This window comes from Lissotriton vulgaris, chromosome 2_1 (genome assembly GCF_964263255.1).
Source record: "Lissotriton vulgaris chromosome 2_1, aLisVul1.2, whole genome shotgun sequence".
NCBI classification, from domain to species: Eukaryota; Metazoa; Chordata; class Amphibia; order Caudata; family Salamandridae; genus Lissotriton; species Lissotriton vulgaris.
Window position 1 is genome coordinate 1,754,399,962 of NC_141687.1, and position 27,847 is coordinate 1,754,427,808.

General features: G+C 39.1%; 1 protein-coding gene across 10 annotated transcripts in view; it reads left to right on the plus strand.

Annotated features, from left to right (window-relative positions):
* LOC147733236 (interferon regulatory factor 3-like) overlaps positions 1–27,847 on the plus strand; it is a 282,847-nt gene that overhangs the window by 162,005 nt on the left and 92,995 nt on the right. For all 10 annotated transcript variants that reach the window (XM_086957790.1, XM_086957794.1, XM_086957793.1 and 7 more), the window contains 2 exons: positions 9,813–10,038; positions 10,845–10,939. In XM_086957790.1, the coding sequence (XP_086813916.1) occupies positions 9,813–10,038; positions 10,845–10,939 (321 nt within the window). The remainder of the gene's footprint in view (positions 1–9,812; positions 10,039–10,844; positions 10,940–27,847) is intronic.

Here is a 27,847-nt window from a genome sequence, read left to right on the forward strand (position 1 = left end):
CTATGCCAACGTCTTTTTGAAGTGTACTCCTACGTTTTTCAGCCTGGCTGAGAGTAGGCCCTGAATCTCTGCCACCGAGTCTCTTTTCTGGCTTCTGACTGCGAGGGCCCCTGCCCAAGCAGCCCCCGTACCCGTGAACTCTGACTTACTTCTAGCGCGGCCCTCCGTGCTCAGCTCAGCCTGCTGCCTGCCAAGATTGACTATAACCTTCGAGTTATCTGTTTTCCTCCCCGAAGATACATTCCAGCCTGCTAGTTTCAGTAAACATCCTTCCTCAGCTGCAGGGCTAAAGGGCCGACCTGTCTTTATGCAAGTAATTCATAGCCTCTGTTGCCATGCTTCCATGGAAGGCCCCATGCCCCCACGCTTCTCATACAGACACTCAGGCGCTTATACACGCACTCACAGCAAGTATAGAATAGCTTCTGCTCTAGAGACCTTTCTGCCCAGATAGCTTAGTTCCTAAACATCAGATATCAGATATGATAGAAGCACAAGTTGATCTGACATGCCAGACTTCTGTCTCTTTCCGTCAGTATAAATGTCAAGTCCCCTACACCCCGTCTATCACACGTCATGCAGCTGCGTGCGCATCCAAGCTTCCGATTTCTGCTGACATTGCAACATTCTGTTAGCACCACCCCTTGGTGCCACCCATTTGCGTCACCTATCAGTGACGTTTCTAGCACACACGCCTAGTTTACGCCTAGTTTACGCCTCTTGATGATGTACTAGTACCACGTGTATACTGTTATCTTGTTTTCTCTCAACTGTTACGCCTCTTACATTGAACATTATGATGTAAATCAAGTATATAAGCCATGTATTGTCAATAAACGTGAGCGCGCTCATCTATCCCTTCTGACACCCTATGTGGTGGTCAGAACATGATATCCTGATTCCTTTATGAGGAATAAAACCCTTAGAAACTCTTACACCACGGACTCTGTTTTCCTTCATTCTGATTGAGTTATTATTAATTAAGTACTTACCTGCATAGAAATTAAGAGAGTAAATTAATTATTTACGTCACCCCGCTTGACGAATCACCCCCAAACTTTCAGGGAAGGAGCGGAAACGAGCAGGCCATTTTTTTGGAGATTCGTCCACCGGCGCCAAAGTTATTCCAAATAGAATGTTGTGGATTTTCTATGGAAACTAGGTCCTAACTATAACCACCTACTGGCGACCGCCAGTAGGTAATATATATATATATATATATATGTTGTTGTAACAACAGTCCGACCATCGCATGGGAAGAGGAAGGGGGTGAGTGGGAAGAGGCCGAGGAAGAGGAGACAAAGGCGAGGAGGTGAGGGATACAGAAGGAGCGCAAGGCAGGCAAACAAAGAGAACGCTGCGCTCGAATACAAGGAAATAACTGATATACCAATGATAATGCAACTATAATTAACTTGAGATCTGTGGAGATAACAGAGGATGAAAAAACGATATTGAGCTTGGGACTATCTTACTGCGACAATAATGAATTTAATTACCCAAACAGTAGAATGGACATATATTGGTACATCCGGAAACTCAAGCTATTGAAAATGCATTCAGGACAACATAACAATATCCCTCAATTTGTAGAACAAAACCCGACCTCTAATAACGACACACTTGTCTTGAGTGTCAATGATATACCGGCACTGGAAGACATGGTGACTTTGCTTGATGACACGATTCAGACGGAAAATGAGGGACTAATGGGGATAGGATCTGGTTTAAATGCAAATGATCATACCCTATTTAGAGCACCATCCAGATTTCTTCCACAAACTGTAAGAGATAATCTGGACATTTTTGGAGAGAATGTAACAAGGGACCTAAACAATCTGTATACTTTGGAAAATCAAAATAAACATAAAATGGATCCCATGAAAGCTTTATTTCACAAGACAGTGAAGAAATTGCAGGATGAAGATGGACTCCTAATTAAACCCTCGGACAAAGGGGGAAATGTTGTTTTATGGGGGAAGGAGCAGTACAAAAAAGAAGCTCTTAACCACCTGCAGGATTGTAGTTGTTACAGTAAAATTAGTCCCAAAGAATATGATAAAGTAATGGTAGACTTCTTTGGAAGACTAGATACTTGGAGGGACGAAGGGCTCCTGAGCTGGGATGAGCATAAATTCATTAAAAGAGAAAAACCGGTAATCCCAGTATTTTACATGTTAAATGTTATGTTAAATGTTAGGAGATTTCTAGAGCGCATGGCTGCCCGCAAGCGTCCCAGCGCTGAACAAGTACAGGCGGAATCAAGAGGGGAAGCTTATGGGAACAGCCAGGTTTTCAGAAATTTTCGGAATGCCAGAAGGTTGGGCTGTGCACGGAGATCAGGGGGGAGGGAGTTCCACAGTTTGGAGGCATTGTAGGAGAAACGCCGACCTCCCGATCGTGCTCTCTTGATCTTAGGTGGCAGAGTTAGGTGGGCGTTAGAAGATCGGAGGGGTCTGGAGGTGGTGTATGGAGTCACCAGATCTTTGAGGATAGGGGGGGCTTTCCTGTTGAGAATTTTGTGCGTTAGACAGAGCGCCTTAAACTGCACTCTTTCCACGACGGGCAGCCAGTGCAGCGCTCTAATGGCCGGCTTGGCCGAGCAACGACTCTTGGTGTTGGTAAGGATCTGTGCGGCCGCATTCTGCACTACCTGTAGTTTAGTTGTTACTTTCCGCGGTGCGCCAAGGTACAGTGCGTTTCCATAATCCAACCTTGCCAGAATAAGGCCCTGGATCAGGAGTTTCCTTGATTGGAAAGGGAGCAGTGGTAGAATTTTCCAGGCGGAGCGCAGGAGCCCATAGCAGACTCCAGCCAACAAGGGAGCTTGACTCCCGATACGCGTTGATGTAGCTTGTCATTTATGTCATGAATTAGTACAATGTTGAATTTACACTTTACATGGGTATGCATGGTGAGATTTTTGTCCAGCCATAATCCGAGGCTTTTGATCTCGGATTTGGGGGTTGGGGGCTTGCCCATGCATGGGGGCCAGAGAGAGTCCGGACGAAAATGGGACTGATTCCCCATCACCAGTATCTCAGTCTTGTCACTATTAAGTTTCAAGTGAGATCTGTCCATCCACTTGATTATGTCTCTCAGGCAGGATTAAAGGTCGATGGTAGGATTTTATTGCTGAGTAAGAGAGACAACCAGCTGGGTGTCATCCGCATACGTCAGGAGTTTGATACCATGTGGGGTGACTATCTTTTCCAGAGGGGACATATATACGTTGAAGAGTGTAGGGCTCAAGGAGGAGCCCTGTGGCACTCCGCAACGTATAGGGGTCTCTTTAGATGTGTAACTACCCTCTATCACCTGGAATGAGCGGTCATGAAGAAACAATTTCAACCAGGACAGGGCGACACCTGTGATCCCAAGATCTCTAAGTCGCTGGGGACAGGATCTGGTGGTTGACCGTGTCGCTCCCTAAAATACATAAAAATCCCACTAGTCCACCAGGGAGACCCATTATTTCATCTTGCAGTAGTTTATTTGAGAATGCTTCCAGTTACATTGATTATTTTCTTCACGCAATAGCTAGATCCCTTCCCTCGTACATCAAAGATTCGACTGATTTTTTAAAGTGTATTTTTGACATCCGCTGGGACAACGAAACCATGGTTTTGCTGACATTAGACATCTCTACGTTATATGATAGCATCAGACACGTAGATGGATTGAGAGCGAGTGAATATTATCTTAATAGGAGACCAGCTCGTTTTGCCACTCAAAATAGAATGATTCTGGAACTTATGGAATGGTGCCTCACTAAAAATCTATTCCTATTTGGGGATGATTTCTTCCTACAGGAACGGGGGACCGCGAGGGACACCTGTTTCGCCCCGAGTTATGCCAACTTACACCTCAGCTGGTTTTTAATAAAACCATTACCATCAGGAGTTTTATGACCTGCAAAAGCAATTTTGTTGTTTATCTGTTACAATGTTCATGCCCAAAAGTATATATAGGTAGTACTACTCTACCTGTTCATCAAAGAATCCTTCAACACAGGCGAGCAATTGTCAACCAAGACAGAACGTATCCTGTCGCGAGACATTTTGAGTCCCATCATCAAAGTAACCCTGAGAGTCTGCAATATACTTGCATAGCAGAAGTCCCCAAGAGAAAGAGAGGGGGGGACAGGGAAAGGGAACTCCGGAAGTTGGAGACATATTTTATTCTGGAATTTAACTGTTAGGAACCATATGGGCTCAATGTGGATGAGGATCTATACACTTGTCTGTCTTGAGAAATGTAAAATGATATGACGAAGAGGTGGAACTAAGATTTGCACCTGTAACCATGAATTGATTGTATTTTTAACTAGGAATATTTTTTCTTTTAACAGTGATAGTATCTTTTTTGATATATGTAAGAAATGGACCACTGGTATCAATATAGTTCTTGCACTTCATGAATTATTGTGTATTTGCACTTCATGATAGAACTGTTCTTTTGCACTGATATGAAACGGAATTGTGAATTGGTAACGAGTGGAAATGTTTACTACGAGAGATATGAATCTAGTTTACATAAGCACTTGCACTTTATTTATTAATAGAGTACTGTATTGGAAAAGAGTGAAATGTTTACGTTGAGAAATTATCAAGGTTTACATAAGCACAAGCACTTTTTAGTATATCATGGTTTACATAAGCACAAGCACTTTTTCATAGGGGTAAATCCCTTTCCTTATGGATATGAAGTTTTTATTGTGGGTAAATCATATTGATTGTTTTTTCCGTTCCATAATTAATTTTTTGTCTTTTCTGGAAATGCATACTATGAAAAAGTAAAGCTGAACTAGCACTTTTCAATTTTGCAAGGACCAATAAGTACTGGAAAGGGCACTTGCCAAAACACCGGAGATACGCTCTCAGATTGTGAATTCTCTAAAAAAGCACTTGCACTTTATTCTTAGAACGAACGCATGTGGTAATTTATGCCTATATTTAAAAAAAAAAATGTTTTTGAGGAACTAATATTCCCAATTAATATACAGGGTCAAAAGAGAAAAAAAAGAAAAAAATCTTTTACCCAGATATGCATAATGAGAATCACTGTAAATCAATTCTGATAAGGTAAAAAGCTTGGTGATTGCTGTGAAGTAGCACGTTTAAATATGGCTGCCATATTTCGGAGAATTGTGATACTTGTAAACACTGTGTCCATTGTCGATTTTTACTATCACTGTGAAGTGTATTTGAATGCGAAAAAAGTGGTGGTTAAACATTGTGAACAAGGGAGCTTGACTCCCGATACGCGTTGATGTAGCTTGTCATTTATGAAATAACAACTACGGACTTTTAAACCTACCTTGGAGTGCCGGATGATTGTCTGTTTGTGTGGGATAATCCTATATTCAATATATATATATATATAGATAGATAGATAGATAGATAGATAGATAGATAGATAGATAGATAGATAGATAGATAGATAGATAGATAGATAGATAGATAGATTTTTAACTATATATATATATATATGTATGTGTCATATATATATATATATATATATGTATATATATATATATATATATATATATGTCATGAATTAGTACAATGTTGAATTTACACTTTACAATCCTTTTTACATATTCAGAAAACACATATCCATTAAGACCCAACATCCTATAGTAAAATAGAGTGACACATTCCGTTACAATCCTTCCCCGTGTATAACAGAAAAGCATATTTTGTTCTCTATCAGAATGTGTATTACACTGTATACTGTACACCATCAAGTTACATTAAGAAACAATCCCTGTCTATAATGGACAGATTATGTTGTATCCTATATTAGGATTGTAATTATATTATATGTTACTCACTATAACGTTCAGTGAATACCCTTACATTTGTTAGGCAAACTATTGAAAAATAAAAGGGCAACTCAAATGATCAATCCAACAGAAATATGTGTAGTTCTCTATCTGTTTTGAGTCCATACTTAGCACTTAACACACTGCCATGTCTAGCCACTTAGTTTCACATTTTCTCAGACTTTGATTATTTTCCCCATCTGTTCCATCAGTTTTGATTTGTTGACTACCTACAAGTTTTCTGCTATGACAATCTTTGCTCGCATGGTGTACCTAAAAATCTTTAGTTATAATTCATCCCTGTTGATTATAACTCATAGACGTCCTTTCCATCGAGTAATTGATGGCCTTTTAAATGAACCACATAGTTCATGTTGCAGACACAAACTTTAATGTAATACAGTAGTGTGAATTACAGTTCAAAAATGTTGAAATCAACATTTTCTGACTGGAAAAATCTTGAAAGTGTGTAAATTTGCCCATACCATATTTGCCGCGTATGCAAGACCCACATTTGTGAAAACCTATAGGACATGTGGGTGACCAGCTTATAATCAATGGTGCATTGGGTTTCCTCTAGAATGTTGGAGGTTTGAGTCCTCTTTAGAAGTTGTATTCTTGTAGTTTAATTGTACTTTGTGATCCTGGATTTTCTTTCATTTTCAGCCAAGCAGTGGAAAAATATGTTTAAGTTTGTGCATTATAAGTAGTTGATATTTGCTTATGTATTTAAGGTCAAATGTTCCAACTGATTGGTTTTTTAGATTACACCCATGTGGTTTAAATCAGCACCAGTGTTTCACAATAAATGAATTTACTTTGTGTCGTGTTCTGTGATTGGTTCATTTGATATATTTAAAGTGGATAAACAAGATGCCCTCCGATTACTTTGATGTGAGAGTCCTGTAGTTAGGATTGAATCTTTTCAGGATAACTGTGGAGCACTGACAGATTAAGCTATTTTCTATCATAAGCAAGACGTAACTACCCAATCATGAGTATGCATGGACAATTTTTTGAAAGACTGTTCTGTTCATTGGATTTTGAAGATTGATATCATACAGAGGGGACTAATATTACTCTTGTTGGAAAAATATCAAATAAGTGGTCTTTTGGCTTCTGTTATGTTTTGTTTCATTATGATCGAATCACACTGGGGTCTTATATAGCTTATCATAGAAAGTTGTTAAAATTAAATGAGATGGAAAAAGCACCTTTTAAATGTGGGATATATGGCCACATTTTTGGATGTATGTTTTATTATCAAGGGTACAAGTGTGCACATTTGATGTTTTTGTGTGTTCTTTCCCATTACACATTCTGGGCTTTGAAATTTATTTATATTGTTTGGTAATCTTTTTTATCTATCATTATGTTTAGTTAAATTTTCTCTCTTTGTGTATATTTCATTCTCATTTCTTTTATAACGGGAATAGTATCTATGGACAATTGGCTGCATTTTCCACTGAAATTTTACTGTTTGTTTTGTCCTTCTAAAGCATGATATTATTCGGGTTTTTATGCTGTAAGTGTACTTGCTAAATATACTATGGTGTTATTATTTCATTACTGCTATTGCTAGTTGATTAGCATTGTTTCTGTGAGACAGATATCGAGGGGTTCTCTTTCTGAGGAGGAGTTACAGGTACTCATAAATAATTCATACATAATAATATTACCTTGACGATTATAGATGTATCTAGATAGAGACACATTGATAAAAGAGAATTCTTAGACTTAGCGTTTTTATTAGTTGTGCTTTGTATGATCTCTCCCATGTTGTTGATATTATACACAGAAATATTTTGAAGGTTGAATGTAATCAGAGTATACTATTTCGTTTTTCATGAAGGCTTGCAGCTGCAATCATACAATTGATACTAATCAGCACTACCGTCATCATTAGTCGGAAGAAGTTAGGAATCGAGGAGCAAAATAGAATCACAAAAGGGTGAAGAACATATACTATTGTGTTTATATCAATGGGTCAGCTGATAAACACAAAGGATATCTGCATTCGGTAGTTGAAAAACAAAACCTGTTTTTCTTCAGACTAGCAGATAAGAATCCTTGAAGCTGAATTGTTGGGAAGCATAGATCTGAGTTCCAACTCTGTTTAAATAGTCACCACAATGGGACACATGACTGCAGACTGAGGGCCATATGTATCAAGCAAAATTGCGATCGCAAACGCCGAAATTTGCAAAATATCAGCGTTTGCGATTGCAATTTTGCTAAATTGTATGTATGAAGGCAAATCTTCGTGCAAAATAAGGAATCGCAAAATTTGCGATTCCTTATTTTGCGATTGCATTTAAGGAATCGTAAATTTTGCGATTCCTTAAATGCAATGTAAGAAGCACCAAAAAAGTGCAATTTGGCCTTAAGGAATCGCAAATAACCACCAACTTCAAGTTAGTGGTAATTTGCGATTTCTTTGAAAAATTCACTTTTTTGCATTTTTCAAAGTGCAATGTGAAGCACATACATGCCCTTAGGGGTGCAACAGGGTGTCCTTTTGACACCCATGCACCCTTGAAATTTCATTCTCAATTTGCGATTCTCTAATTGCTAATCGCAAATTGAGAATGTCTTCCCATTTATTCCTATGGGCCTCTAAGCCCATAGGAATGAATAGGGAGGTATTCCTTAATTGCGAATCGCAATTTGAGATTCGCAATTAAGGAATATGTAGGATTCGCAAAAGGTATTGCAAATCCTACATAGATAGCATTTTGCGATTCTCAAATAGCGAGTCGCAAAAAATCGCTATTTTAGAATCGCAAAAGAGGATTTTGATACATATGGCCCTGAACCACTACACCACAGATTCAAAGGTATACACAACATGTCTGCCAAGCATGTGTAGAAGTTCAATTATACTGAATCCTTTCTTGTTTCCTGAATGTGTACAGCAGTAATTAGAGGAATCGAATGCTAAAGAACATGTTAAGGCAACAGCCATCTGCGATTCCACCCTTTCCTGTCCTGTCTCTTATTGTAAATAAGGGTTTATTTCACATATTACCTCTGAGTCCAGACAGAAACCCTGTTTTTAAATCCAGTAGCGTACCCCATAGCATAGAGTCCAGGTGTGGAAGAGAGGGCACAAGAAAGCACAACGAACCTGCATCAAATAAATGGAAAGCAGCATGTATCTGAGATTTCTCTCATCAATCGAGCCCTTTAGCAGGGTCGTAACATATGCCCCCGTGGTGCCCACAGAGCGAGGAGCCCCCAAGCTCCAGGGGGCCCCCTCAGCACAGCACTCTGTACTGCAGAGCATCTGGTTGAGCTGGAGGGGGCCCCTCCACGTGCCTTGCAGGGAGGCCCACTCGAGTTTCGTTACACCAGTCCCCATTAGCTATATAAAAAGGAAGCTGAGGGTTTAATAGGGGATGGTTTCCTGGGTGATGGTGAGGCCACTTGCGCCCTTGCGGTTCCCAGACATTTTACTTTGCTGTTTACAGTTCACTCATTGTGAGGATAAGGGGCTCTGTGGATAAAGGGATATGCCTTTATATTTTTTTCTTGGCTTCACCGTATTTGTGGTTGACATTTACCGGAATAAGACAATTTCCATTGCCTGTTCAAGGATTCACTACGTTACTTACTGAATGTTGAATTATTCTTTGCAATTTTCTGTGCCCAATTGTAGGATTCAGTGTTTTTCCATTTAGCTTATGCAGCATTTCTTCCATGATTCTGATTTATTTTGTCTTTCTCTGGTCGTTTGGAATTGTTAGTGACTTAATTGCATGGTACTGTCACCTCTTCTGTGATAAAGACATTTGTTATGTTACTCAGAAGCCCTCAACAAATCTTATCTCATAAAACCTTGTGGAAATATTTTTAGTTTCTCAAGTATATAATAATAAAACATTTAAAAGAGTATCTTTTCCTGATTACAAAGATTCATTACACACCAAAGTTCTATGTTAACTCTTTTATATAGTCTTCATTTACCTATTTCATTTTTTGTAAGTCTTGGGCAACACAAAGTGGAAAGTACAGTGAAGCAGTTTTTGACCCAGGCAGATGGAAAACCAACTTCTACAATGCCTTAAAGAGCATCACCGTGGATGGGAAGAAGGTCTTTACGAAGATCGATGACTCATCCGGAAGATCTCAAGATCCCCACAAGGTGTTCAAGATCAACCACATAGATAATCCTCAAGCAACTGTAGATCAATCAACTGCTCCTGACCGAGGTAAGGACATCCAGGGTATTTTGCAATGCCTATGTTGAGGGATGCAACTTCTATAGATGAATGTGACAATGATGTTTGAGTGCAAGTCAATCAGTGGTAAACATGAAAGTCCTAAATCTTACCTTGCACAACCTCAGCCAGGCCAGGCAAACCTATCCACATGAATAAACTAAAACCTCCAAATCACGTATACAGAGTGCATCCTTAGACCACCGCTTCACTTAAAGACCACAACAAAAGAAACCACCAGAATGGTCTGTCATCTGATCACACCTTACCTCCAGATCAAATTGCTTTCATGAAATGTCACACCTCCTGATTAGGACACACACCACAAGACAAATCACACCACTGCATTAGACAGTATATATCCTGCCACGCCTTATGATCAGTTCAGATCTCAATGCTCTGACATACTATATCTGCCTGACAGATCGAACCTCCTGGCAGAGCACTACTAAATAAACACACATGCCAAAGGTGCAGTACAATGCTGATAGGGTATATCATGATGTAAGGGCATGATGATTGTACAGTACAGAGATGAGTGTAAAGCCTGGTGATGATGGGGTGCTTTTGATGGCCTTCAATGCTAGATGTATTTAAAATTGTTCTGAGCGTAAAGTGTGTGCAAGTTAATGAGAGGTAAATTAGGGTAAGCATTTCTAAAGAGTATTTAGCCTGGCCCTTTGGTGCAAATAGAGATCTATTCATTCCAATATGGAAGAGGGGGAAATGTTGTGTGTGTCTGAAATACTAAAGACTATCTTTTCAAGTTAATCTGCTGTTCTCAATTACTTTTTCAGGTCATTTTGTCGGAATCACCAGAGGTGATCAGAGAGGACAGATTAATGAGAAGAAGAACTGCTGTTCTCATCTCACACGAACAATTCCAGCCCAGGTATAGACCTTGAATTACTCATTTGTGATAGAGCGTTCCGCACAATAATAACTTTCAGTGCTGATAAAAGAAGAGTCATTTTACGTCTTCTGCTGTGCTATGCTGGTAACTACATGGCTTCAAATTCCTTTTGATTTTTGTTGTCTTGGTCAGAGCAGGGCTGTTAAATTCATAGGCAACTGGCTGAGGTTTCAATTACTTTTCATTTGTTGATTAGTCCATGGAAATTTTGGGAGATAGCCAACTGAGTTATAGTTTGAATGTTTTTTAAATGAGTGCAGGCATCCAGTGTCAGACAGACAGTGCAAAAGCAGATTTCTGGATAGGGTAGTGCTTCTAAAAATATATTTGTGGATTAATTATGTAAGGGCACTGTTATTGATTTTACAATTCGATTTTACAATTCTATGTTTTGAGTATGGGTGGGCGGAATTTGCGTAGTCACGCTACGCAAAGCTCCGCGAAATGGTAATAAATCTCCGCGAGCACGCAAAAGTTCTGTGAACATGTGGAATTGCTTGTTCCGCCCGTGCTCAATGCTTTTTTCCTGTTTGCAAATGCTGTTTGCGTGCTCTGAGAGAAATATCTTGCGAACACCCATTTTGAAAGTGCGAACAAGCAAAAAATTCTGCGAAGCCGAAGATCGCGGATTTTTTGTCAAATCTGCATTCTCTGCGGAACGCGAAATTACCTAAATTCTGCAAACTCCGCGAACGGAACAGAATTTACCGCCCAGGCCTAGTTTTGAGATGCAATCATTACACACATTTAAAATTCCTAGCTACCAAACAGTTCTACCTTTCAGCACTGACAACCACATTTAGCTAAAGGGTCATTCTTGTGTACCTGAAAACACAGAGGTTTCAGTGGATTCTCAAAGGCTATTACTAATGAACAGCTAGCCCATCACCTCACCTCTTCAACCCTATATAGTGTCTAGGGGGTCCATTAGGATGGCGGGCGGGCTTTGCCCGCCCGCCACCCTAACGGAGAAGGGGACCGCCCGCTAACAGTGCGGGGGTCCCGACATTTGTATTAGGATGCGCCCGCCACACAGGCAGGCGCATCCTGTATGTCTACCATTGCAGCGGGCGGAGCAGGAATCTCCGCCCGCCGCAATGGTAAAAGTGCACGTTTTGATTTTCAACGCGCAACATGACAGGCACCGCGCGGTGCCTGCCATGTTACACTTTGAAATGCGGGGGGGTACCATAGGTACCCCCCATGTGCACCCCCCAAACCACGGACTCCCAGGGGGCCCGCAAGGGGCCCCGCAGGGAGTCTCCACATGCCTTTCCGTGGCGGCATTGCCGCCACGGAAATGCACTGTACAATGCACATTGTAATATGGCGGGTGGTGTCTACAAGACACCGCCACCATGTTACAGGTTTTCCGCCCCGGCCGCTAGGCGACCGGGGCGGAAAACAGGCGGGCGGTGTTTCCGACCGCTGCGGTTCCCTCCGCCATCGTATTATGGCGGGGGGAATGCAGGGAAGGATGGCGGGCGGATTGCCTCCGCCAGGGTGGCGGTGGCCACCGCTACCCTGGCGGAGGCAATCCGCCCGCCATCCTAATAGGCCCCTTGGTGTTCACAATTGGTTCTGGAGGGCCAGAGATATGATAGATTTATAGGCTAACAATTTACTGTATATTAGTTCCACAAGTCGTTAGCCGGAAAGGGTCCTGACAATAATCACTCTAATATTCATCCCTACCGTGCCAACAGACGCCTTCGTTCAGATGACATGCACCTTGCCACTGTTCCTAGGAATAGGAAATCCAGGATTCGGGAGCTTATGTTCTCTTACAATGCATCCAAGCTTTATAACTCTCCTCCTCTTCACTAACGAAAAGAATCTAACCATCTTGCCTTCCGTAAACTGTTAAAAACCTGGCTATTCCCTTAGTCTGGTGGCTCCTCTGCCATTTGCCGTTATTAGCGCTGGGATTGCCTTTGGGTAGCCATGCGCTTAATAAATGTATTTTTCATTTCATTTCATTTCCATTTAAATTCCTGCAGATGCAAGAGGACTGGATCCTGTCAGGGCTCATCTAAAATCTTACTCAGATCTGACATCTAAACAAAGGGGTAAACTTTAGGACAGATGAAGATGCGGGTTGGTGGGGTTTTGTAGACGTTGGCATTGTAGATTGAGTGAGAGTTGGAGGTAGTGGTACCCAGGGCACACCCAGAGGGCTTATGGTAGTTGGGAGACTAGGGGCACCATGACAGGTGGAAAAGACAGCATCCTTCCGAAGTAAGATTGTCACCTCTACTATTCTAGAGAATTGAGATGTACCATTCTAAGATGGCACCTACCTTGGCTTTACTTCCTCATTTGGACTGAGAGTGGCAGAGCAGCTTAAAAGACAGACAGGGCTTCACTTCCTTTCCTGACAACTGAGTGTGATGGTGTTTTTTTCGCTGTCACTCCTAGTTCACACCCAGCTTTACCTTACACTTTGTTGTTTTTGCCATTCCCTCTGGCTCCTTCCCATTCAAGAGACTCTTCAGACTGAACTTACCATTAATGAATATTTATGCATCCTTTTAAATGCTGATGAAGTCTCTACCTGGAATCTCTCTCCTCTGCGATGCACATTTTCGGGATCTGTTCTCTCTTGCTTCCTTTACAGTCATTTATATGAGTGAATGTATAAGCTAAATTGATACATTTGTTATGAACCACTGTGTTTACATGTGTTTACATGTTTTATAATATTTGTATCCCAGTGCTCCAGTGTTTCTCCCTTTCCTACCTCTTTTCCCCTGAGTCTGACTTTCTTCACCGGATTCTCATTTGCTCTGCGAGTTTATTAGGCTCCTTGACACAGAGGGGCTGTCTACTTGCATTCCCCACTTAAATGGTCTTGACAGATCCCTGTCTATCCAATAACCTTCATGGACCTACTTTATACAGCATCCACTGCTTCGTTTACCATGTCTTCAACTAGGGACAAAAAACAATAACCATCAGCTCAACTTCGTTTTTATTGAAGGAAGTTGTGAGAAACAGTTTATGGAAAATCTAGACTGAATTATACAGAACAAAAAAAAGTTATAAGTAGTAAGTGGAGCCGTGTACAAGAAATAGTAAAACTTGTACAGATATTATCTGACTTATCTAAGGTTTATGAATGTATTCCTTTTGGATGAAAGGCCTTTCTGGGTTCCATATAAATATTGATGCCCCCTTTTTTTACGGTTCTGGATTTCATCAACCCCGGTGATTTATGAAAAAACATTCAATCCCGAGAAAGGTATTTAAAGCTGCACCTCTCAAATGTTGCATTATACTTCTAGTATCATTACATTTAGTTTATTGGAAAGTTATTTTCTAGCAGTGTTAGTAAAATAAAATTTTAGATAAAATCCTAATGCAGTTTTAATAAGCAGTACTAAGTAATTTGGCAAATTTTTATATACTACATTAATGTTTATTAAGTAATCTTGTAGGCATTATCCTAGGGAGATTTTATTTTCCTCTTACCTCTAAATTATTTTCTGTTCTGTATCCCTTCTATTGTTCAATATATTGAATAAATCCACGAAAATACTTTGTTTCATAGTTCATTATTATTGCCCAAGCTATCATTCCATGCAATTAATTGTAATTAGTCAAGAATTTTGCTGGCATTGTTAGAGTCCCTATAATGTTGTAACTGAGTTATAAAGTCAGTCAGTAAAATGTAGCCTTTCCCTTCTTTGGATGTTGATCTGCAGAGTAAATCGAACAGCCATGACTCGCCACCCACGTTATTGGTCATTGATAGTAACATGGCATCAGTAAATGTAACTGCCATTCCAAACATCAACAGAGTCTTTGAATATAACTTCCAGCAGATCTTGTAAAAAGTGTTTTCTGCACCCAGGCTTGAGATTATAAGAAGCACTTCAGTTTGTTGTGCAAGATATATTACAAAAACTAGCATGTGGGTTCAAGCAGACAAACAATGATGCTGTGTTGTTCTTGGTATTTTAGCTGCAGTTTTCCCTATCCATTTCTGCCTTCCAATATTTTCATGGAAATCCTAAAGTCTACTTTAAACAAGAGTAATAGTTCATATGATTACCAAGTTTACCAAGTTTTACGTAAAATATGCAGATGATTGCTTCATTCCAGAAAGGTGGAATTTTAGCACTGAAACTGATTGTAAAAAGTGAGTTGTATTCTGTTCCCCATGATTTTCTGCTTGCGTATACTCCAAGCTTGGTGCTGGCAATGTGACTATCTTCCTACGTTGGCTGCCTGTAATTCTACATTACGTAATGATCAGCTGTGGCCCGTGCAGGTAAGAGCAGACTGGCAATTTCCCCTCATCATTGTCTGTTGAAATTCCCCCCACCTGGCCCCACCGCTGTTACCTGCACAGCCCCAGCTGGTAAATATCACCCTAAAGTTTCATCAGTAATAGACATTAGCTATTAAAAACATAACGTTAAACGCTTCAAATTACATGAGTAGATGTTCACTTTCTTCCTTCTCTGAAGCTAAAATAGGTCATTTTGCCCTGAATAGTGACTTTAAAAGTTTCCCAGAATATTAGCGATTGCTGAAGTTAAATATTTCATAATCCATAATTTTTTACTGACTACAACACACAAATTTTAACTTGAGATACGAGTTCCATTAACTGTGCATATCCCAGTCATAAAGGTCATTCCTTTCGGTCACAGATGGCATGGGAAGACAGAAGTCTCCACTGTGACTTTGCATCATTCTAACTTCTCTGGCAAAAGACTGAATAATCAAGTGTGGCCCATGATAAATGTAAATCGACCTATCTGGAAACCTGACCTGTAGAATGATTTATGAATCTTTGCATTGGATATCAGTGCAATGACATACATAAAACGAAGCTAGATCTCAGTAAAAGCAAGCATGCCCTTTCAGTGCTATTTTGGCATACCCGAATGGGTGGAAGGTCAGAACTGTTAGAAATACATGGTTGAGAGTATTGGGAAGGTATTTCCTGAAGTAAAGGATGATTACATCTCTTATGAGGCTCAGAGGGGATACCAGTCTTCAATAAGATACAAATCCGTAGAAACCAATGTGGACAAAGACAAAACCAAAGACAAAAAAGATAAAGATAAAGATAAAGATAAAGACAAGGATGAAGATAAAGATAAAGACAAAGACAAAGATAAGGGCAAAAATAAAGATAAATATAAAGATAAAGACAAAAATAAAGATAAAGGAAAAGACAAGGAGAGAGACAAGGAGAAGGATATAGAAGACAGCGAGAAAGGTGGCTCAATTGCTAGAAGAGGCAGACCATGAAGCAGAGGTCAGACTGGGACCAGGGTTCAATTCCCGACGCGGCAGGGTCTTGAGCCCAAAATGTCCACGGACTCGATAATTCTCGCTTCGGTGCCTGCTAGAATCACGGGTTCACACTCTGCAACGCTGGGCAATAGCTTGCTTAATCTCCACTATGGCCCCCCGCGGCTTTCACCTTGGGGGTGCCCAGTACAGGTTATCTCACAGGGAAAAACCAGGACGGGTTCCTAAAGCAAGCGCTTAGAGACCGTTGGTGATAATGCGCTATATAAATATAAATTACAATTACAATTGGAACTGCTGGTTAAAAAAGCAAAGAGACTGCAAACCATTAAAAACTTCAAATCAGCTGCCAAAACTAGCGGGCAATCACTTGAGTCTCAACCAAGGATTTCCAATATCTTTAGCCCTCTGTCTAGGGAAGGGATGAATAACTCAGCTAAAGCTGAAAACCGAAGGGCTCTGCTGGATAACCCGGGAACCCAAATAGCTGAAGCCAGCGGAATAACTGACCACACAGCGCCAGCATCAGAATCAGAATCAGAGGTGGCGACAAGACCGGCTTTGGATCCAGGAATTGTAATTTCATCCCCCAGTCAGGGAAAAAATATGGCGAATACAGTAGCAGCCGTCGCCGAGACAGTTATAGGTCATGATCTAGACCCAGAACACGATCAAGGCACAATAACAGAAGCTACAGAGATAACCTCAAAGATACCTTCAGACGTGAATCTACCACAAGGCTCAGGGGAGCACATGTACTCAAGTCAAACTCTACTACCAAATCTCTCCTCTCCCTCAACAAAAACTCTCTCTCTCTGTAAGAGATCACAATCTCAAACCCAAGTAACTTCCAATGAATCAGACTCTGAAATATACGAAACCGGCATCTCTACTTCAAGTGAGGCAAGTGAGGCAAGTGAAGCACAGAGACTAGAGCAATCAAGCCTTGAGTCATCAGACTCCCCAGATCTAAATGTAAGGAAAACAAACAAATCTGTGCAAGATAACACCCCTAGAAAAAAGCTGGAAAAAAGTGAAAAAGACAAAAAAGACAAAATAAACTGATACATGAAAATACTACAGATCAGGGGAGCAATACAGATCAGGTCAATTATACTCGAAAGAACCTAACTTCAAACCTCACGACAGAATCAGACCATATTCAATGCCTTTTGGAAGACACCAAAGGGATCGGTCATAAACAACATGACAATGTCAGCTGCACTGGAAAACATGTAGAGCCCTCCCTGAGTGATGTACTAACCTCTATTAAGAACTTTCATGAAGATGTTAAGCTGGACAACAGGAGGAACCCTGTTGCCATCCCAAAACTTCAAGGAGCGATTAAAAATGTGGGTCACACCTGCTTAGAAATCTCAGACCGAATGGCTTCAGTGGAATTACATACTGAGAACCTGGAGAAAGACGTTGCCGCTCTTCAAACTCAGGAAAAAGAGCAGGAGGGAATTGTAAAAGATCTAATGCTGAAGGTCCAAAATCAAGAAAATAGAGCTAGGCGAAATAACCTACGCTTTCTTGGAATTCCCGAAGGTGCAGAGGGGAACAATCCAAGGGGCTTCATGATCTTCCTCCTTAAAACAGCATTTCCGGAATTACAATCTTGGGAAATGGACAGAGAGGTACAGCACGCCCACCGCTTTCCCTTAACCCTCCCAAAGCGACCTCACACACCAGCACAATATCCAAGGTCAATACTGGTATATTTTGGAAACTTTCTCTTGCGCGAAGCTATTTTCGATCTTGCTCGGCCTACTCGTAAAAGGGAGCACAAAGGCTTCATGTTTTTTGCAATTCTCATGTCCACCAAACTGCAAGCGCAATTCTATAAAACGTGTTTTGGACTATATTACACACCGGATAGAATAGCTAAGTGGGGGAGTGAAACAAGCACACACTGCCCTAGGTGTGGCTTGTATAGTGCCGACGCCGTGCATATCTTTTCGACCTGTATAGGTTTAAATCTCTTTAAAAAGGAAATTGAGAAATTTTTGACAACAGTGGTAAAAACTCTGGTATTCCTGTCTAGTGATATAATCCTACTCGGAGCCACAGATCCCAATAAAGCCCTGGTGGGCCACAAACTTATATTTATAGCTATGGCTGTGTTTAGACTATGTATTGCCCCTGCATGGCTAGATCCCGAATCCCCCTCCTTTAACCAATGGCTATCTTGATTCCTGGCCATCTCAAATATGGAGACATCTATATACAGACGGAAGGGTAGAAGGCATCAGAAAATTGGCTTGAAGATCTGGTCTCCCTTGCTAGAATGGTGCCAGCAGCAAAGTTAAAAATTGAACCAGCTATTTGACGCTACAGTTTTTGATTTATACCACAAATATACAATGTATGTTTTCTCTTTTGTTTATCGTTTTGTAAATAGTATACTGTACGATATGTACTTTTCGTTCTGTTCTGTCCGATCAGGGGTGGTGGGGGGCGGGGGGGAAAGGTAGGAAAACTGTTGTTGGAAAATTGTGAATAAAGATGTTTTTAAAAAAAAGAAACTACTGTGAAAGGAATGCAGGTTGTATGCATAAGATATTTCAATTTTCAGGGTAGGTTGAAGGAGGATCTGGCTAGCATGGATAAGCTCTTTCGAGGTTATGCAGTTTGTCATTGATCTGATGAAGAAGTTAGTAGAGACGTCCATATAGTTCAAACAGTTAACATTTTGAAGGGGGTCTGTGGGGTGTTGGTACTACCAGGTGATGAATGTTCACTGACTTTAGGAAACCTGATGGGCCATGCTGTAAAACCAACTAAGTGATATGTGGTGGGGCAGTGATGTGTATGGCATAAATACCAGGCTGAAGAACATGAATCATACCCTTTTGTTTATCAAACAAACAGCCAGCCTGGTGTAAGGAATGAAATCGTCTTGGGGGGGTATATAGTGGGCAGGTGGCAAATGCACAATAATCTGCTGCAATATACCAGTGTATTGCAAACACCTTGACATGATTTGTTGAATCCAGTCCCCATGAACACGATTTGAGTTGTCAGCAACAATCTCTTTCCATTCTACTGACATTACATAAATGAGTTGAAAGCAGTTTGCTTTGTCAGTTTGTTGATTTTATTTAATTTCTTACATGAGAATAATGTTTGCATTTATCATATTTTTTGCCTACTTTATAGCTTATTTGCCATGTTAATGTTCCTCGAGATGACCAGAAATGGGATATTAAATTGCTTCATACTAAAAAAAAAGAAAAAAAAGAAAAAAAAAGAAACCAATGTGGATGCTAGGCTTATGATTATAATTCTATTAAGGTTTTGGATTCCTAATTATCTGAATAAACCTCAGGTTTTTGAGTAGCTACATCCAGTGAGCAGACAGCAGCCTTGTACATTTTTCCCAAATGATTCAGGAGTTGAAAGTAGATAGAACATGTTTTTTCTTAACTAGTTAATATTTACAAGGATCAGTTGGGAAGTCCAAGAAGTCTCAAAGCATGAAGGAAAATATGTAATGATGGTAAACACCAATTAGATAAATTTAGAGTGAGATGGACACAACAACTATTCATTCTTTAATTTATTGAAGTGAGAGCAGGGGTCAGAAAGAGCAAAGCAGAAAAGAAAAGTACAATCAGTGAAGGTGAGGGGCTGTCACCTCCTGTGCAGAGTAGGTAAGCTAGGTGGAGGAAAGTGTAATCCTTTACATTAATCAGCTCTGTGACACTGGTGGAAATGGTTATAATATTTTGTTGTTGCAAAAGATAACTGAGCTGTTCCTGGGGAGGGAGTGTGTGCAGGTCACAGGAGTGTGGAAAAAAGGTAAAGTTTCATGGAAACCTACCAAGGGGTATCCATTTAGTTGGATATACTGGCCTCACACACCTTTGCAGGTGTCATGCTTCATCATAGGCAATGCTCCTCGTTGGGTAGGCAATCCCCAACGGGCAACACCTCTAAGAGGGGCTCTTTAGCGGAGATCTTTTTTATCCAACTGCCTGTAGGTGAAGTGCGGGTGAGGGGCCAGAGTGTTGTAGATGGAGCAGTGAGTTAAAATGAGGCAATGAGTACCAGAAAAAACCTTTATTCGGGTGGTCCCTTGCTTCAACTAAAATCAGAAGCTAGTCTGTACTCGCTGGAAAGTTATGTTCTCTAGCTCGAGACTAGACTAGACAATGGAGAAAGTGGTTGACATGTTTCTCGCTAAAGTACATTGACACGTAATTCATCAGGACCAATCAGTGGAGAAATTCTGTATACAAAAACTGATCTATCTAAGCATAAGTGACTCATTAAAAAATTATGGAATGGAGTACCTGTATTGCACTGTTCCTTGCCTAATGGTCAGGAATTATAAGCAACAACAGAACCCGGCGGGTTGTACATCAGGAGTGAAGCCTCTGTGGTTAAGGTTCTTGGCTCCCGTGTCCGTGCTCATTAGCCTACCCCTCTCCGCCGGGACCGGATAGTAACACAACTATAATATTTTGTTCCCAAAATATTTTTCTCATAATGTTAACTTCAAACATGCATTTTATCAGCTTGCTTGCGCATGGATTACTAAATAGGTAAAAGCAAGATTTATTAGGAAAACTCTTTAAGTTCTATGCTACAATAAACACATCTCTGAGAGGCGAAAGTTAACTTTTTTAGGGGCCCATGGGTACTGCATTTGTGACTTTCAATAACACTCACTTAATATTAAGGACATAAATATTGATGAATTATAAAGTGTAGTCTATAAGGGGTAGAATTCAGCTAAATAGCACAACGACAGATGGTTAGTTTTAGAATCAGAACTATAATTGTCATTGTTTTTAGACCATTTATGCAAATGAAGATTACGATGGTCATCTTAGAAATAGCTTCTTTCTCTCTCTCTTGATTAGTGCGGTATTTCGATAAATTATTGAGTTGCAAATATCAGGTGACAGAAATATCGGAAATATCAAGATACGAAAATATCATGATGTAAAAATACTGCAGGCAAGAATATCGTATTTTTAGGTCAGTAATACAATTTTCAGAATATTGATGTTTTTGATATCGCTTTCAGTAGTATAGTTTCAAAATATATTGTTTTATCATTATTTTAATGTGTTTTAGTTCATATATTAATTTTACGTGTTACTACTGTTTGTATAATTGTTACTAATTGCTTTAATTTAGTTGGGAATTTTAAGTGATTTTGATTTCTTTTTAATTGTTAATTGTAGTTTAAAGTGTCATAGCAGTTTGTTTGGTGTGTAGGGGGTAGGGTGGGAAAATAATTAAGCAACATTTAATTGTTAAATAATTAATACTTTTTAATTAAATATGTGACTTATATCAAATATGTAAATTATGTTATACTAATTTATTTTAGTTATATTTTAGGTGTGGGCTTCCAGGTTTGTAGTGGTATAGGGTGGGGAGCTGATTAAGTAGTAATTAATGAGCAATTATTCATTTTGAATTAATTATTCAATGTATTATTAATTATGTACATTGTGTAAAGCTTATATATTTGTGTTATATTTTAGGTGTTAAGTGCTAAGTTTGTAGGGGTTTAGGGTAGGAAGTTATTTAAGTCATTAATAATTAACAAGTAATTATGAATCGTTAATTTCATTATTTGATTACTAATTATGTAAATTGTGTAATACTTATTTGTTTGTTATATTTTAGTTGTGGGCTGCTGGGTTTGTAGCGGCATAGAATGGAAAGGTAATTAAGTAATACATAATTACCAATTAATCATTCATTGTTAAATATTTAATTGATTATCAATGATGTAAATATGCTATACTTATTTATTTTAGTTTTTTTTAGGTGTGGGTGCTAGTATTATAGGGGTAAATAGTGGGAAGCTAATTACGTAATGATTAAATAATCACTTTAATATTATTTAAAATGAATAGTAAATATTTATTACAATTATTGTTAAAATACTAAATAATTAGTTTCAAAATAGTAAAGGATGATTTTTAATTGATAACTATTTAATTGGATATTGTGTGCATTTTTAAATTGTGTCTTATTCTTTAATGTATAAATATACATATATATAATATATATATTTTATATTAAAGAATAACCTTAATATTAAGTTTTATATTTTTTCTAAATAATACGGTTATTCAAATATGTAATGTGTTTGAAATGAAGTACTTTCCCTACTATTGCTTAGACTCCAGTAGGAATAGTAAATTTGACCCCTCCTAAGTCCAATGGTTTCCCCATTATTGCACAGACTGGAGTGGTAATAGTAAATTGTACGCATCCGAAGTCCAATGTTTAGAGTGCACTGCACTGTTTGGAGTGGGAATAGTGAATGCAGCTCCTCCAAACACTTTCCCTAGTTTTGTGCTGTTTGACTTTTGAATAGTAAATGTAACTTCTCTGAAGTACAACACTTTCACTACTGTTACGCTGACTGAAATGGAAATAATTGATGTAACCCCTCCAAAATGTAACACTTTACCTACTGTTAGATTAGAGTAGTAATAGTAAATTTAACACTTCTGAAGTCCAACACTTTCCCTGCTTTTGCATAAACTTGAGCGGGATTTGCAAATCTAACCCATCCGAAGTCCAACATTTTCCCAACTGTTGTGCTGTTTGTAGTGGAAATAGTAAATGTCACCCCTCCAAAGTCCAACAGTTCCACTTCTGCTGCATAAACTGGTTTGGGATTAGTATATATAATATTCCAAGACTCCAATTCTTTACATACTATTGGTATCATTTATTTTTTACTTTCATTTGTTTCTTTTTTTAAATGTTCTAAAAAAATATTTTACTTTTTTATTTTCAAAATTATTTTGTAATTGTGTATTTTGGTTTTTCATTTTTTTATATTTGATTTAGCTGGTAAATTATGTATTTTTTTATAATTGAATTGTTAAGATATTTTTAAGTTTAATTTAAATATATAAATCTATGTATATATATATATGTTTTAATAATAGTACATTTAAAACATTTAACAGAATATGATTATAATGTGAAATATATATTTTTAATATTTGTATGTATATAAATATATACATAAAAAGCTAATATCATCCAAAAAGCTTACAAAAATATAGTTTTTTCAAATATATACAGTTTAAAGTAGTAAATCATAAATATTTTTGTATATAACAGTAATATCATGAAAATTACATAGAGTCCACTAATACTTAACACTGTATATAAATATATACTTTAAAATTTAAACACTCACATATATGTAAATGTTTATATGTGTATATATATATATATATAATTTCATTATTTAATTGATTAATATATTATAATAAAAGTAGTATTTATTATTATAGTATATATTATATTAATATATATATATATATATACAGACACATATATATCTGTGTTTATAAGTATATATTTATATACAATGTTAAGTATTAGGAGAATGTATGGAATTTTAATTATATTACTGGTATATATGAAAATATTTATGATTTACTACTTTAAACTATGTATATATTATAAAAAACTATATTTTTGTAGGTTTTTGGGATGATATTAGTGTTAAACAATATTCTATATCCAATATGTTCGTATATATCATTATAAGCATGAAGACACAATATTTTGTTTAACAATATTTGTGTCAAGCGATATTGTTTACCTCAATATTGTATCAGTGGTCTGTATATTGATGATAACTTCAATATTTCCCAATGTAAGATTGTCAGTATCCCCAACTGTAAGTAAAATTGTCTTCTAAACAAAAAATTAAACATACTATTAAAAATGTTTTATTGATAGTTACCAATGCTGCTTGGAGAAACGAAGATCCAGTCATTAAATACTATACAGTTTAGTCACTTAGATATATGTCCTGTTCATCTATTACATTTTATTTTGCTTTTGATTTGCTCGAAAAGTATTCTGAAATAGAGCCTAAATATAATTCAAATCAGACAGTAGTGTAAATTAAAATGAAACATTTCTTCATAGAAAGGTAATTTTATTGAAGGGAATACAACTGTGGCACGCTGTTTTCATCAATGTTTTTTGAACATACATGCTGTTTAGTGCTTATAGACGATCCCTTTTTTAGTCAAGAAGAAAGAAATCTGCTATTATAATAAGTCATCCTTAATTATAAGTTTGACTGTTAGTGCTAGGCCATTCAGTACAGGTATTTATCCCATATCTTAGTGAGTTCATTTTGAAGATGAGCATTTTTCTTTTATGGAAAGAGCATGTTATTTCCACTCTTGCAACCATTACGGTAAAGCAGCTGTAAGTGAAACTCAGATGATGCCATGTATGAAATATATGCATTTAGAAAGACTTTGGTACAAATGGTAATAGTAATTGTATTATTATCGATGTTATTAATATATTTCAAGAAGATTGACCCATAAAACTAAAAAAAAAAACAGAACAATATCAATACAGAACTTTTGTGCACACTCTGGGTCATATCAACACTTCACTAATGTCTGGTACATTAAACTGATCAAGAAACACATTACAATGTAAAACCTCTATGCAATTCATCTTGTAAATAAGGCATTTAGTCAAGCATATATCCTCTGACTTTAAACTATATCAATAGTACACATGTCATCAACAGTACCTTTACCTCCCATGTTTAAAGAAAAAACAATTGTTTTTAGTGTACCAGATAAGTAGGCTATGAGGGGGTTTGTGTGAGAAATGATCACATTTTGTGTGATGCACCCCTAGAATTTAGTGCTGTCTGTTTGTTTTCTGGCTGTAGAACTCTGTGAATTTTACCTCTGCTAACCAGTAGTAAAGTGTCTATGCTCTCCCTCTTAACATTGTTGAACTGGCCTACTCCTATTTTGCATACTTATCATGTCTATAAGTCCCTAGTATATGGTACAAAATGTATCCATGGCCTGGAAGTTAACTGTCACTGGTGAACCGCTGCACCATCTACTACAGTGCAAATAGAGCTTCATGCCCACTATTTTAGCCTGACTAGAGAAGTGTAAAAACTTGCAATTTGACCTGTCAAAATAAACCCTTTTGACAGGTTACACCTTCCTTTCAAAATTATAAGAAGTCGCTCCTAAGAAGCCCTAGTAGCTCACAAGACTGGGTGCATGGTATGAAAAATAGGACATGTAGAAAATGATTTTAACATTTGCTGACATTGACTAACACACATAAACTATTTTCCCATTCGAAAGTAATATTAAATATTAATTCTGTTGTAGTGTAGGGACCACCTAGAGACATGATTTGACAACTCTTTTAACCATTTATCAAAATCCAACTTAGGGCCTGATTACCATGCTGGTCGGAAACTCTTCCGACCAATTCGGTTTCTGAATAATTTCCAACCGAATCGGGTTCTCCGAGTCCCACCGACCGGTTACAATGTTACCGAACATTCTTCGGTCGAGCTCGCATTGACTTCAATGGGAGACTTCAATGGCATCCCATGGTGCCTGCCACACTGTGCATGGTTGTAAAGATGGGTCCCATAGGTACACCCACAGGCCCCAACAGGAGGCCTATGTGTGAAGGGGGGCCTGCTACAGGCCCTCAAAGTCAGATTCAAGCAGCTGTTTTGCGTTGAGCAGACCGATTCGGAACGGCTGTTGGAATCCGACATCGTAATAAATCAGTTTGATACAGTGTCCATAGAGCAGTACGATTCGGCTCTGAACTACTCTGGCTGTCTGAATGCCAATCGGAATGGAATCTGACAGCCGAACGGTTTCCTAGCATCATAATCTGTCGGAAATGTATCCGATTCGGTCAGAAACATAGGTTCTGATGCGAACTCTATGAATCCGAATCCCGTTCGGAGCCTTTTCGACCGACATCGTAATTGGCCCATTAATGGTGAAGTCAGAGTTTTGATAAATATTAAACAAAAGAAACTTTTAGAAAGTTACCTTTTCCATGCCTAAAACTCTTAAAGGCTAATTTACATGAGCCTTACAACTGTCACCCAGCTGGTGAATGGCCCTGAATGAGGTGTGAAAGCTGCACTCAGAGCAAAGACAAAGGCCTGGTTGTGGGAAGGTGTTTTTGTTCCTCTGGCAGGATGATTATTTGGGCTGTACCCAGGAATTTCATTTTCTTCAAAAGGGCAGCCCCTGTCAAAAACAGATCTCAGATGACACCAGGACAGGCCCTTCTTTTTGTCCTCCCAGTTAGGCAGGCACCAAGCCAGTGGGGAGTGCTGACCCCAGAACTAGTTTGGAATGACCACAGTGAAGGAGCTGCTTATTACCCAGACCCTGATTCTGGATGAGAACACAGGCCTTGCACATGGGGAGAATTAGTTTGACTATTTTGTATTTTAGAAGTGAGAGGCACTGTGGGATTGTCCACAGCAGGGCAGATAGGAACTGCTGCAAAAGTGGGTAGTGTTACCGCTTGGAATTTTACCCTTCTGGTTAGGCAGGGGCAGTAGTCACTCCACCAACAGGCTAGTGCCAAGCATAAATGTAGCATCCTCTGGAACACTCTTCAGAACACTTTCTGAACCCGAGGAAGACCAAAAGAGGACTGAAGCTCCTGTCTGTGACCTGAGAGGAGCCTGAAGTACTGGACCTTGCTCCCTCTTGACAGGCCAAAGAGGTTGACTCTAAGGATCATACGACTGACCTCCTGTTCAAGTTACAGGGGCCTGACAAGCTACAAGAGGCCTTTTCTTGAACTGCCCAGCTTACCAGTACCAACTAGACCTGCCATATAGACTGCTGTTGTCGTCTGGCCTAGTGTGGTCCTGGAACCTTTGGCTGTGCCTGGATGGACATCTCTTTCCATTCCTAAAAACCTGGGAATTAGAAAAGCTTTCAACTTCAAGACACCCAGAGGACTGAGAGCAGCCTGACAAGCCAATCCGCCCAGGAATGCTTTGCTACTGGGTAGAAAATTCAGTTTCTCACACTGCAGCAAATCTGATGCAGGAGGACCTCGCAGAGAAGTTATCAGCTACAGCCTGCAGCTTTGTTCCGCTAAACGAATTTGGGCTCTGAAAAAATGACTAGGTGCGAGCGTTTATATCTTGACCAGGCGAAGGCACCAAAAGTATCCCACCAGCCAGAGGACTTCCTTAGACACAAAATTCAATTGTCTCCTGCTCTAAGCTTTTCCTGCCAAAACCAGAAGCCTTACCCGGACCGTGACCAATGGCTATCCGACCTTTTGGAACCCTCTTTGTCTACAGCTGGCTACTTTGCCGTACTTAAGATCGTGGACTTCAAGTTTTGAGGCTAAAGGACTGATTACGAGCTTGGCTGTCTTACCACCATACCGCCACTGCAGCAGTCTCCCCCCGTTGTATTACAATGTCACCGCTAGGGCAGCTGCGGTGTTTTTGACGGTGGGAAATATTTTTTCATGTGTGTCGATACAGGTGTGTATATTTTGACTACACACATGTTAAATGTACACATATGAATGACACATGTGAAAAAGTACCTACTACCAGTTCTTTTCCATTGCTGGAGTCTGGGTCATATGTGCCTAGTCCAGTCAATGGGTAAAACTGCAAAAGAGACTTACCAGGATTTCGGCACCAACAGGCTCGTTTTCTTTGGGGTCAAGATGCTGCTGTGACAGTGGGACCTGGTGGGATCCATGTGGGAGACTGAAGGAAAGAAAAGTAAATGGGTGAGTATGCACCCCAATTCCTTTGATTCTGCCAAC